We start from the raw sequence: 13,244 nt of genomic DNA on the forward strand, positions 1-13,244 counted from the left end.
TGTCTTTAATTGAAATACTGTAGAATTCCATTCATTCCTATGGGGGACAGTTTTTCTGGGGAGTGCCAATATGGCCGACCAGTGGCTTCAAAGCCTCTCAGAAAGTCGGAGTTCTAGAAAGATGCCAGTTTACAACTTGGAATTCTGAGTTGATGACTGTTCAAAACTATTTTTCAGTCTGAGAATTAAAGAGCAACAATAAAATAACAGTAGCAAGGCTCCTGAGTGGTGCAGTGTTCTAAGACACTGCATCTCAGTGCAAGAGGAGTCACTACAGTACCTGGTTCGAATCCAGGCTGCATCACATCCAGCCATGATTGGGAGTCCCATGGGGCGTCACACAAATGGCCCAGAGTCATTTGGGTTTGGCCGTTGTAGGCCGTCATTGACAATAAGAGTAGCTTCTTAACTGACTTGCCAAGTTAAATAAAGGTTAAATAAATACATTTGGACCATGATAGGTCGTTGGTGATGTGGACACCAAGGAACTTGAAGCTCTCAACCTGCTCCCCTGCAGCCCCGTCAATGAGAATGGGGGTGTGCTTACGCCTCCTTTTCCTGTAGTCCATCTCCTTTGTCTTGATCACGTTGAGGTAGAGGTTGTTATCTTGGCACTACACTGCCAGGTCTCTGACCTCATCTCTATAGGCTGTCTCATCGTTGTGTCGTCGGCAAACTTAATGATGGTGTTGGAGTTGCGCTTGGCCGTGCAGTCATGGGTGGACATGGAGTAAAGGAGGGGTCTGAGCACGCACCCCTGAGGGGCCCACGTGTTGAGGATCAGCGTGGCAGATGTGTTGTTACCTATCCTTACCACCTGGGGGCGGGCCGTCAGTAAGTCCAGGATCCATTTGCAGAGGGAGGTGTTTAGTCCCAGAGTCCTTAGCTTAGTGATGAGCTTTGAGGGCACTATGGTGTTGTAAGCTGAGCTGTAGTCAATGAATAGCATTCTCACGTAGGTGTTCCTTTTGTCCAGGTGGGAAAGGGCAGTGTGGAGTGCAAGAGATTGCGTGATCTGTTGGGGTGGTATGAAAATTGGAGTGGGTCTAGTGTTTCTGGGATAATGGTATTGATGTGAGCCAGCCTTTCAAAGCACTTCATGGCTACAGACGTGAGTGCTACAGGTCGGTTGTCATGTAGGCAGGATACCTTGGCGTTCTTGGGCACTGGGACTATGATGGTCTGCTTGAAACATGTTAGTATTACAGACTTGGTCAGGGACAGGTTGAAAATGTCAGTGAAGACACTTGCCAGTTGGTCAGCGCATGCTTGGAGTACATGTCCTGGTAATCCGTCTGGCCCTGCGGCCTTGTGAATGTTGACCTGTTTATGTTGACCTTACTCAAATCGGCTACAGAGAGCGTGATCACACAGTCGTCCAGAACAGCTGGTGCTCTCATGCATGCATTCAGGGTTGCTTGCCTCAAAGCGAGCATAAAAGGCATTTAGCCCATCTGGTAGGCTCGCGTCACTGGGCAGCTAGCTCGTGGCTGTCCTTCCCTTTGTAGTACGTAATAGTTTGCAAGCCCTGCCACATCCGACGAGCGTCAGAGCCGGTGTAGTAGGATTCAATCTTAGTCCTGTATTGACGCTTTGCCTGTTTGATCGTTCGGTGGAGGGCATAGCGGGATTTGTTATAAGCGTCCGGGCTAGAGCCCCACTCCTTGAAAGTGGCACCTCTAGCCTTTAGGTCAGTGCTGATGTTGCCAGAACATATCCCAGAACATATTCCGGTCTGTGCTAGCAAAACAGTCCTGTAGTTTAGCATCTGCGTCATCTGACCACTTCCTTGATAAGCGAGTCACTGGTACTACTTGCTTTAGTTTTGGCTTGTAAGCTGGAAGCAGGAGGATATAATTATGGTCAGATTTGCCATTTGGAGGGTGAGAGACAGCTTTGTACACATCCCTGTGTGTGGAGTAAAGGTGGTCTAGTTTTTTTTCCTCTGGTTGCGCATATAACATTCTGGTAGCACTTAAATCCATTTTTACCTAAGTTTTCCTGAATTAAAGACTGGGAACCAATAAATCTCACTCGGAGGCTGTGTGTGTGGGTGTTTGAGTGAGAAAGACAGAGGAGGCAACCAGTAAAAGCACAACTCAAATCATTATCGACACATTGTGCCGACACCAAAGATCCATTCCAGACTCTGATGTCAGAAGGACTTTGAGAGTTCGGTGTTAGCCAGACTACCTCTGCCCTGAATAAGAGGTTATACAGATGTTCTCTCTTGCTCTCTGTCTATAGGCAATGGGGAGGTGCCTCAGTATATGGGGGTCAACCTCCTTGTTGAGGGCTCTCAGATCAAATGGCCCGCCGTCATCCTAAAAAAACATCCAATTCCCCGGAGCCTCGAACCAGACGGCATCACCAAAGGAAGGACAACGAGGCTGTGGCAGAGAAACCCAAGCCGGCCTCTTCTAAGAGGTGGCTGAAGGCTGTGGTACGACACCTCACCTCTGTCATCAGAGTCTAGCCCCTACTGTCTCATGAGAGGCTCCTGGCCGGAGAGTCCTGGAGTTTGCAGCGCCTGAGCCTTGTCAACTCCCTCCATCTGTCACCCAGTCCCATACCATGGACTGCTGATGGACACCCCAGGTTATAAGGCCCCAGGTTTATAAGCCCCCTGCTGTCCCTGATAATTACAAAAGCCATTTCCTTCCTCTGGAGGCCATCAACCTTCAAGACTCAGACAAGGAGCCCCCTGCCCTGTTTGTGCCCACTCCTCTGGTACGCTATGCTGGGATCAGGTTCCAGAACATCTCCAGGCACCAGAACCTCACCCATAGGGTGATCAGGACCATATGTGCATGGAGGGGAACTTACAAGAGCTCCTGACAGAGGGGGTTATTGGACTACTGTTGCCTAATGTTTTAAGCAGTTTTTTGCAACCAGTCATTGTAGGCCTACCTCGTTATAATAAAGTCAGTATCGAATCCACTTAGCTAGATTGTTTATTATACAGAAATGCTACTGTCATTTAGATAAAAGTGTATGCTGCTACAGTGTAGTGTAGCCTTTGTCCGACTTGTTGGCGCTGCTGCCTGCGTGAACCGCTGACGTCACAGTTCTATACAAGGACTTCGCGGGCGTCCACGTTGCGGAACGTGCGCGCAGCTGATCTTTCTTTATTTGCCAGGAAAAGATGGCAGCGTCCGTGTGCCGAGTCGGGAGCACGGTGGGTCGAGCCCTAGCCAAAGCACGTAGCGTAAGTATTCAGGAACATCTTGGCATTTGAGAGGTCTGCAAAGGAAAATAAAGTTGTTGGTTGGTATCTGCATTTCCTTCACCACAGCGAAAAAAAGTAAGCCCGTGGCTGTATACAGACAAAGTGATAGCTAGCCGGTAAGCATTATATTGGAGTTAGCGCAAGGTCAACTGGCAGGAAAGGCGCAACACATCACTGTAGATTACGTAATATGAGTGGAAATGTTCACATCATGTTAGTTAACCTATACCTGGGTTTATTCGATTTTAAGAACTAACCCAAGGTCATTGTCCTTAACGTTAGCTATTCGGCCAATCGTTAACCAGTTAGCTAGCAGATGTTGGTTACCTCTTGTCCTGCTAAATGATGACAGTATACTTTAGTAGTCGACCAGTTGCTTTGCTGACTGGTAATCACATTCCACTGGCCATATGTTAAGTTGAACTCGCTAGAAAGTCATTATATGATCTTAGCTAACTATGAAGTTTAGTTTGACTTCAAACTGTAGTGGGCTGCTATGCTAGCTAACCGGTTAAGTGTTTTCTTGACGGACCCTCACTGAAGATAAAAAATAGCCCCTCACTGTTCCCCCCAACGTATTAGCTAGCAAGGTCGACAGGCTGTACGTGTAAATTGGTAGCTATCACTTATTGTGGGATCAAGTCAGCAGATCACCACCCCACAAGCACTTTCTCTTGTCCATTTAACCTTTGTTGGCCATGATGACATTGAGTTGGTAAAAAAATAATATTTTGCTGTCTCTTCATCCCATTACTACAAATTATTTCAGCAATTTCATACATGTAATCCGTACACCAGCTGTAGTCTTTATCAACACAACCAAATTAATGTACTATTTGCTGAAGTATCTATTCACAGCTGACTATCCTCTCCCTCTAGCCCATCCTGCTGTCTCTACGGCGTGGCCAGGCGACGGTGACCTACGCCCAGAGCCTTCTAGGAGCTCCGGAGACCCGTCTCACTGCCCTGGACAATGGCCTGAGGATCGCATCCGAGGAGACTGGACACGGCACATGCACTGTAAGGACCTCTGCTGTGTCATTGATTATACAATCTAAGTACTGTTCATAATGGTTTTGGGAAATATTGTGTAATACAGTCACATTTCAGATGAACCTGACTGTCTATTTGTTTGCGCAGCATGGTATAAGTTCCACCTGTACTCTCTCTCAGGTTGGGTTGTGGATCAGCTGTGGAAGTCGCTACGAGACTGAGAAGAACAATGGAGCTGGGTTCTTCCTGGAGCATATGGCTTTCAAGGTACATAACAGCTGTGACATCTGTGCAATCTACATTGAGTCTCATAAGAGATTTCACACTTAACTACTGCACCAGACTGTCCCAAAAGCATTTGACACTTTTTTTTGTTCTCCCCCTTTTCCCTTTGTTTCTTTCCCCAGGGGACAAAGAAGCACCCCCAGATGGCCCTGGAGCATCAGGTGGAGTCCATGGGTGCTCACCTGAGTGCATACACTTCCCGGGAGCACACTGCCTACTACATGAAGACCCTGGCCAAGGACCTGCCCAAAGGTGAGCCAACCAGACACCTGCAGACACAATGAGACAGGAATAAGGAATGGAGACTGTTTATAAGATGTGATAATTCAGTGGTGTGTATGTGGGGTTATTTATAAGCCCCTCGTCATAGAGATTGAGCAAGTGTATTTGCGTATATACAGTGCATTCGGAAATTATTCAGACCCCATCACCTTTTACACATTTTGTTACATTACAGCCTAATTCTAAAACAGATCATTGTTTTTTCTCCTCGTCAGATCTACACACTAACCCATAATGACAACGCAAAAAAAAATTTTTTTTAGACAATTACATTTACATAATTATTCAGACCCTTTACTCAGTACTTTGTTGGAGCACCTTTGGCAGCGATCCTCTCAAGCTCTTGTCTGTTTGGATGGGAAGCGTTACGGCAGCTATTTTCAGGTCTCTCCAGAGATGTTCGATCGGGTTCAAGTCCGGGCTCTGGCTGGGCCTCTTAAGGACATTCAGAGACTTGTCCTGAGGCCACTCCTGCGTTGTACTGACTGTGTGCTTAGTGTCGTTGTCCTTTTGGAAGGTGAACCTTTGCCCCAGTCTGAATTCCTGAGCGCTCTGGAACAGGTTTTCATCAAGGATCTCTCTGTACTTTGCTCTGTTCATCTTTACCTCGACCCTGACTAGTCTCCTAGTCCCTGCTGCTGAAAAACATCCCCACAGCAAAATGCTGCCACCACCATGCTTCACCGTAGGGATGGTGCCAGGTTTCCTCCAGAGGTGACGCTTAGCATTCAGGCCAAAGAGTTCAGTCTTGGTTTCATCAGACCAGAGGATCTTGTTTCTTATGGTCTGAGAGTCCTTTAGGTGCCTTTTGGCAAACCCCAAGCCGACTATCATGCCTTTTTTCTGAGGAGTGGCTTCCGCTTGGCTACTACCATAAAGGCTTGATTGACAACATCTCTGCAGCACTCCACCAATCTGGAAGGTTCTCCCATCTCCACAGAGGACCTCTGGAGTTCTGTCAGTGACCATTGGGTTCTTGGTCACCTCCTTGACCAAGACCCTTCTTGTATTCTTGGGGACCTTGAACGCTGCAGAAAAGTTTTTGTACCCTTTCCCAGATCTGTGCCTCGACACAATCCTGTCTCGGCGCTCTACAGACAATTCCTTTGACCCCATGGCTTGGTTTTTGCTCTGACATGCACTGTCAACTGTGGGACCAATCAATTTAATTTACAACAGGTGGACTCCAATCAAGTTGTAGAAACATCTCAAGGACGATCAATGGAAACATGATGCACCTGAGCTCATTTGAGTCTCATAGCAAAGGGCCTGAATACTTTTTGAAAAACCTGTTCTTGCTTGGTCATTATTGGGTATTGTGTGTAGATTTAGGTAAATATGTAATTTTATAAATGTAAGAATAAGACTAACGTAACAAAATGTGGAAAACATGAAGGGATCTGGATACTTTCCGAATCCACTGTAGTTGTTAAGCACCTGTTGCCTTTTGGTCAATTATACTGAACAAAAATAAACGCAACAATTTTACTTAGTTACAGTTCGGAAATCAGTCAATTGAAATAAATGAATTAGGCCCTCTATGGATTTCACATGACTGCAGGGGCCATTTGAGGGCATAGTCCTACCCACTTAGCAGCCAGGCCCAGCCAATCAGAATGAGTTTCTCCACAAACGGGCTTTATTAAACCAATACTCATCACCCCTCACACCCCCCTCAGACGATCCCGCAGGTGATGCAGCTGGATGTGGCGGTCCTGGCCTGTGGTTGTGAGGCCGGTTGGACTCCCTGCCAAGTTCTCTAAAACTACTTTGGAGGCAGTTTATGGTAGTGAAATTAACATTACATTCTCTGGCAACAGCTCTAGTTGACATTCCTGTAGTCAGCATGCCAGTTGCACCCTCCCTCAACTTGAGACACCTATGGCATTGTGTTGTGACATCTGCACATTTTAGAGTGGCCTTTTATTGTCCCCAGTACAAGGTGCACCGGTGTAATGATCAGGCTGTTTGATATGCCACACCTGCCAGGTGGATGGGTTACATTGGCAAAGGAGAAATGCTCACTAATAGGGATGTAAACAAATTTGTGCGTATAGAACATTTCTGAGATCTTTTATTTCAGCTCATGAAACATGGGACCAACACTTTACATGTTTATTTTTGTTCAGTATAGTTTACTGTGCATGTCCTCTAGTTATTGTCGTGGCTATGTGTGTATATATATGTGTGTGTGTGTGTACTGAATCAGTACTCTATTCCCAGCGGTGGCGCTGTTATCCGAGGTGCTGCAGAGCAATGTCCTGAGCGAGGCTGACATTGAGCAGCAGAGGAGTGTAGTACTGAAAGAGCTGGAGGAGGTGGAGGGCAGTCTGCAGGACGTGTGTCTGGACCTGCTGCACGCTACAGCTTTCCAGGGCACCCCCTTAGGACACAGTGTTCTGGGGCCATCCCAAAACGCCAGGTACACACACCCTGAGCCTACCAGGGAATCTTATTGGGTCAGAGCATGCTAGGGCCAAGCCAAAACACTAGGGAAAGTCCCACATACCCGTTACAGCATCCTGTTACACTTCACAGCACTCCCGAGTTAGTTTAGATCTGTCTCTTCCCTTCAGGACTTTGAGTCGACAGGATCTGGTAGATTTCATCAGCAGCCACTACAAGGCCCCCCGCATGGTGCTGGCAGCTGCTGGAGGTATGTCTCCCATACATTACCACTGCCATGTTAAGGCTGTGTAGAGAGGTATAATATGCAAATACAAACCGGCCCTGATTGTTTTGTGTGTGTGTAATGTCGTCCTTGTTTGTAACGGCTCACTGCCTGTCTCCTGTGTAGGTGTGACTCACGAGGAGCTGGTTGGGTTGGCCAAGCAGCACTTCAGTGGCGTTTCCTTTGAGTACGAGGATGATGCTGTGCCTGTTCTGTCCCCCTGCCGCTTCTCTGGCAGCGAGGTGAGGAACGCTCCGGTCTCTCTGTGTCTGAATTTACAGATGTCTGAACAAGGGTGCAGGTATCCCATCAGGTTTTATTCTTTGTCACTTTTACCCCCTTTTTCGTGATTACAATCTTGTCTCATTGCTGGAACTCTCCAAATGGGCTCGAGAGAGGCGACTGTTGAGTCATGTGTCCTGTAATACGACCCGCCAAACTGTGCTTCTTGACACTAGTTCGCTTAACCCAGAAGCGTCAATGTGACCGAGGGAACACCGTTTAGCTGATGATCGAAGTCAGCCTGCAGGCGCCTGGCCCACCACAAGGAGTCGACTAGAGCGTGATGAGCCAAGTAAAGCCCTCCCCCGGCCAAACCCTCCCCTAACCCGGACGACGCTGGGACAATTGTTGGATTCCCGGTAACGGGATGGAACCCCAGGCTGTAGTGATGTAGTGCCTTAGACCGCTGCGCCACTCGGGAGGCCCGGAGCTTTTCTTCTTTGTTCTATTTAGATTGTTCATATTGTTAACCCTGCGTTGTCTCCCTCTTTGTAGATCCGCATGCGTGATGACGATATGCCCCTGGCACACATTGCCATCGCTGTGGAGGGTGCCAGTGCCGCCAGCCCAGACATTGTGCCTCTCATGGTGGCCAACTCCATCATTGGCAGCTATGACATCACTTTCGGTGGTGGAAAGCACCTGAGCAGCCGCCTGGCTCGTCTAGCCTCAGAGGAGAGTCTGTGCCACAGCTTCCAGGCCTTCCACTCCTCTTACAGCGACACTGGTCTGCTGGGCATCTACTTTGTCACCGACAAACACCACATCGACGACATGATGCACTGGTCACAGAACGCATGGTTAGTTGGGATTTACAATGCGTACACTCAAGCGCTACACATGGATGCAGTCTGGGTCGAACACTTGTCCTCAGCCTGTGTCCTTCTACCTATTCAATTTGATGGTATTGACCCGCCTTTTTCTTTCTCTCCCTGAAGGATGAACTTGTGCACCACAGTGACAGAGAGTGACATTGCCAGAGCCAAGAATGCCCTCAAGGCCAGCCTGGTGGGACAGCTCAACGGTAAAATCTTTACCTCATGTAGCCCATAAGAAACTTCAATGGCCATTTCAGAAATGTTCTCATCTCCAGCACCACCCCAACATCAACATGTTTAAAAATGGCCTGTTTGTTTTTGTATTGAAAGAGGAAGATATGTGTTTCCAATGACATCGGTATGCATCATGTGATTTTAACCAATTGTGAGTAGGTGATGCCTACTAATTGGTTGATTTCATTGGAAACACCCATCTTCCTCTTACTACAAAACATAGAAATGTGCTGTTTTTTTTCCACGTTAATGTTGGGGTGGTACTGGGGATGACATGGTGCACTAGTACTCCTTGGTCCCCACTAACACTGCCTTACTGCTCTCCTGTAGGAACGACACCGATATGTGATGACATCGGCAGACATGTCCTGAACTACGGCCGCCGTATCCCTCTGGCCGAGTGGGATGCCCGCATCAACGTGAGTACAACCCCCTTCTCTGCACCACACATACGGCTGTTACACCCTCCTACCACCTAGAGGGTGCTACTTCTGCGCCTCTTTTTTTTCCCCCCGACCCCCACTGCGCTCACCCATATTCTTCCTACCACCTCTGTCCCTGTCTCCCCCTCAGGCTGTGACGCCCAAGATGGTGCGTGACATCTGCTCCAAATACATCTATGACAAGTGTCCCGCCGTGTCTGCTGTTGGTAAGTTACCACTAGGGATGTTGACTTAAATCGGTTAGCTGCCGAAATATACATTTGACTGGTCATGCTTATCGGTCTCTAGGTTTAAAAAAAAAATTATAATAATCTTATCACATGCGCACAGCATACAGAGCCTAGTTTGAGAAACGGAATAGCCTATCACCTTTCAGACCGCACAAGAGCAGCTCCTCAAAAAGCCGGTACAGGAGTGAAATGTGCTTTCGTAAGCCCAGTCATTGCGCAACAAATAACTATTCTAAATGCAATCGAGTGTAACTGTTGATGGCCGTGATTTTTAGAGCTACTTTATTTCTCCATCTCAACACATAAAGCGCACCTCCCATTCACGTGTGTAGACCATAGTCAACAGGAGGCTATCAGCGTGTCACACGCCACTTTGCAATGTGACCTTGAGGCAGTAGAATTGTTTGAAACCTGAACGTTTTACTTTAGTTCATAGAGGCAATTCTTACCTTGCTTCAAAGTAGCCTTGCCAAAATCCAGCCATAGAAAAGTGGAGGCAATTATTTTATAAAGAGTTCCTCTTGACATTAACCAGCAATTCTCTCCTGTTCTATTGGTTTTCATAACTTATTTTTGTTGTCCAGAAGCACAATCCTAGTCATATTAACAACCCCATCCTAACAACCGATTGTACTTGTTGCTATTAGAATCCCTCTGTTTCTGAGATTTCTAATATGGAATTGCTCACATTAAGTTACATTTTTATTTAACCTTCATTTTAACTAGGAAGTCGTTTAAGAACAAATTCTTATTCTATGACGGCGGCCTACCCCGGCCAAACCTGCCCCTAACCCGGATGACCCCGGGCCAATTGTGTGCCGCCCTTTCGGACGCCCGATCACGGCCGGTTGTGATGCAGCCCGGGATCGAATCAGGGCCTGTAGTGATGTCTGCTAACACTGAGATGCAGTGCCTTAGACCGTTGCACTACTCGGGAGCCTTGGGTGCGCTGTTCAGAACAGTGTTGGCCCGCTATTGCATTTTGGCGAATGTTAAATTGTCTGCTTCATTACAGGAGGTGGATGTTAAATAATAGGCTCTAGTCTTTTGACTAAGACAATAGGCTTGTTATTGTTGCATGTTTCCATTAAGCTCTTAATGAAAAATGTCAGTTCCTTGTATGCATGCATAGTTTGTTGGTCACAATTTTTCATTGGGAAAAAATTCAGTTTGTTGACCGGTTAATGATGGTTGGTAATTCGGTAGAGAAATTTACAGAAATGTGCATCCCTAGTTACCACACATCAATATTCCTTCCAAGCAGCCTTTGCACCTTTATCCTCTTGTCTAGGATAGAGTCTGGAAGTCCGGACTCTATCCTTCTCTCATCTGTTTCTCTCTGTTGTACAGGTCCCATTGAGCAGCTGCCTGACTACAACAGGATGCGCAGTGCCATGTACTGGCTCCGCTTCTAAGATCCCCCATAGTGTTGCTATGCTCCTCCACTCCCATACTCCTCCCATCACTGCAAGAGTAAAGAACCGAGGACTGCCTCAGCTCATTAGCACAGACTGGTATGGACTCCAGGCCTTCTCTCCTCTCACTACGTCAGTTCTAATTGGTTATGAGGGAGAGAACCATGGTGTTGAGGGTGTGCATAAGTTGTGTTCCATTTCCTTGTATTTGTCGCTGATGATCTTGGAAGATTGTAATACAGAAGATTTATTATCACTGAGCCTTTTCAGGCACCTGGTACTGTTCTGGGGACACCTGAACACATCCAGTGATGCATATACTTTACAATCATAGCACTGTACAACCAGTTGTGGAGAAGTATTTATGAATTGAGGCAATGTTTTGTTTCTGTCCTATTGTACATACACTCATTCTGACATTCAAGTAAAACATTGTAAAACATGTTTGTGAGTCATTGTCCCACACATAATTAGATTAGTAAGAATTAACATGTTATACTCTATCCTTGTTTTTGTATCAAATGGCATAATTCCAGTATTTAGTTAGTCCTTGTTCTACTTCAGCCACAATGGTTGGGTTAAAACTCGTGTTCCTCTGACTTGAGCTGCAGGGACCACTTCTACCCACCAGAGGGACAAGATGACTCCAGTATGAACTGATCTTCTAGTACCGTACCGTCAATGGTATGAACACGCTTTATTGACGAGGGAGGAGATTACCAGTCATGAAATGACATGTCTTCCAATGTTTGAAATATGACCTATGAATATCAAATGTTAAGTAGATTACAGATCTCTCCCATTGTGGCTGACAGGGTGCCACATCACTGTTATCCTTTTGTCTAACTAATCTGTGGGGACATCCAGTCACTAGGGAAGAGTAAACAAGGGATATGTACTGTAACTTCACGGAGCAAAAATAACCAATTTTACAGTTTATAAGGAAACCAGTCAATTGAAATAAATTAATTAGGCTCTAATCTATGGATTTCACATGACTGGGAATACAGATATGCATCTGTTGGTCACAGATGTCTTACAAAAAGGTAGGGGCATGGATAAAATAAAATAGTGTCTGGTGTGACCATTTGCCTAACGCAGCATGAAATCTCCTTCACATAGAGTTGATCAGGCTGTAGATTGTGTCCTGTGCAATGTTGTCCCACTCCTTCAATGGCTGTGCGAAGTTGCTGAATATTGGCGGGAATTGGAACACGCTGTTGTACACGTCAATCCAGAGCATCCCAAACTTGCTCAATGGGTGACATGTCTTGAGTATGCAGGCCATGGAAGAAGTGGGAAATGTTCAGCTTGCAGGAATCATGAATAGGTCCCTGCGACATGTGGCCGTGCTTTACCATGCTGAAACATGAGGGGGGATGGCAGATGAATGGGCCGGCCTCAGGATCTCCTCACGGTATTTCTGTACATTCAAAGATGTAAATTGAAATTGTGTTCGTTGTCCGTAGCTTATGACTGCTCATACTATAACACCACTGCCACCATGTGGCACTCTGTTCACAATGTTGACATCAGCAAACAACTCGCCCACACAACGCCATACACGTCTGCCATCTGCCAGATTCATCCATGAAGAACGCACATCTCCAGCATGCCAGTGGCCATCGAAGGTGATCATTTGCCCACTGAAGTCGGTTACAACGCCGAACTGCAGTCAGGTCAAGACCCTGGTGAGGACGACGAGTACGCCGATGAGTTTCCCTGAGATGGTTTCTGACAGTTTGTGCAGGAATTCTTTGGTTGTGCAAACCCACAGTTTCATCAACTGTCCGAGTGGCTGGTGTCCGACGATCCCGCAGTTGAAGAAGCTGGATGTGGAGGTCCTAGGCTGGCGTGGTTACACCTGGTCTGCTGTTGTGGGGCCGGTTGGACGTACTGCCAAATTCTCTAAAATGATATTGGAGGTGGCTTATGGTTAAGAAGTTCACAAATTCTCTGGAAACAGCTTTTATGGACATTCGTGCAGTTAAGATGCCAATTGCAATTTTAGAGTGACCTTTCATTGTCCCCAGCACAAGATGCACCTGTGTAATTATAATGCTGTTTAAATCAGCTTATTGATATTCTACACCTGTCAGATGAGAAATTATCACTAACAAGGATGCAAAGAAATTTTGGCAAATTTATTTTGTGAAATCAGCTTTGTGCATATGGAATATTTCTGGAATCTTATTTCAGCTCATGAAACATGGGACCAACACTTACATGTTGTGTTTATATTTTTGTTCTGTATGTGTGTACGTACATACATACATACATACATACATACATACATACATGCCAAACACAACTCCTAAATTCCATCAGCTTGGGCAGGATCAGATAGATGGAGACATGTCAG

The 13,244-nt window shown here is 46.4% G+C and overlaps 1 protein-coding gene across 1 annotated transcript; it reads left to right on the forward strand.

Moving 5' to 3' along the window:
• Positions 1-3,064: 3,064 nt before the first annotated feature.
• On the forward strand, positions 3,065-11,324 carry LOC139413386 (cytochrome b-c1 complex subunit 1, mitochondrial-like). Its single transcript, XM_071160710.1, has 12 exons — positions 3,065-3,208; positions 4,109-4,249; positions 4,403-4,489; positions 4,630-4,759; positions 7,013-7,211; positions 7,366-7,445; positions 7,587-7,702; positions 8,238-8,542; positions 8,681-8,766; positions 9,125-9,213; positions 9,368-9,443; positions 10,818-11,324. The coding sequence occupies exons 1-12, from the start codon at positions 3,146-3,148 to the stop codon at positions 10,880-10,882; spliced, it is 1,437 nt and encodes a 478-aa protein (XP_071016811.1). The 5' UTR covers positions 3,065-3,145; the 3' UTR covers positions 10,883-11,324.
• The last annotated feature ends 1,920 nt before the right edge of the window (positions 11,325-13,244 follow it).

Source organism: Oncorhynchus clarkii, chromosome 7 (genome assembly GCF_045791955.1).
Source record: "Oncorhynchus clarkii lewisi isolate Uvic-CL-2024 chromosome 7, UVic_Ocla_1.0, whole genome shotgun sequence".
Lineage (NCBI taxonomy): Eukaryota > Metazoa > Chordata > Actinopteri > Salmoniformes > Salmonidae > Oncorhynchus > Oncorhynchus clarkii.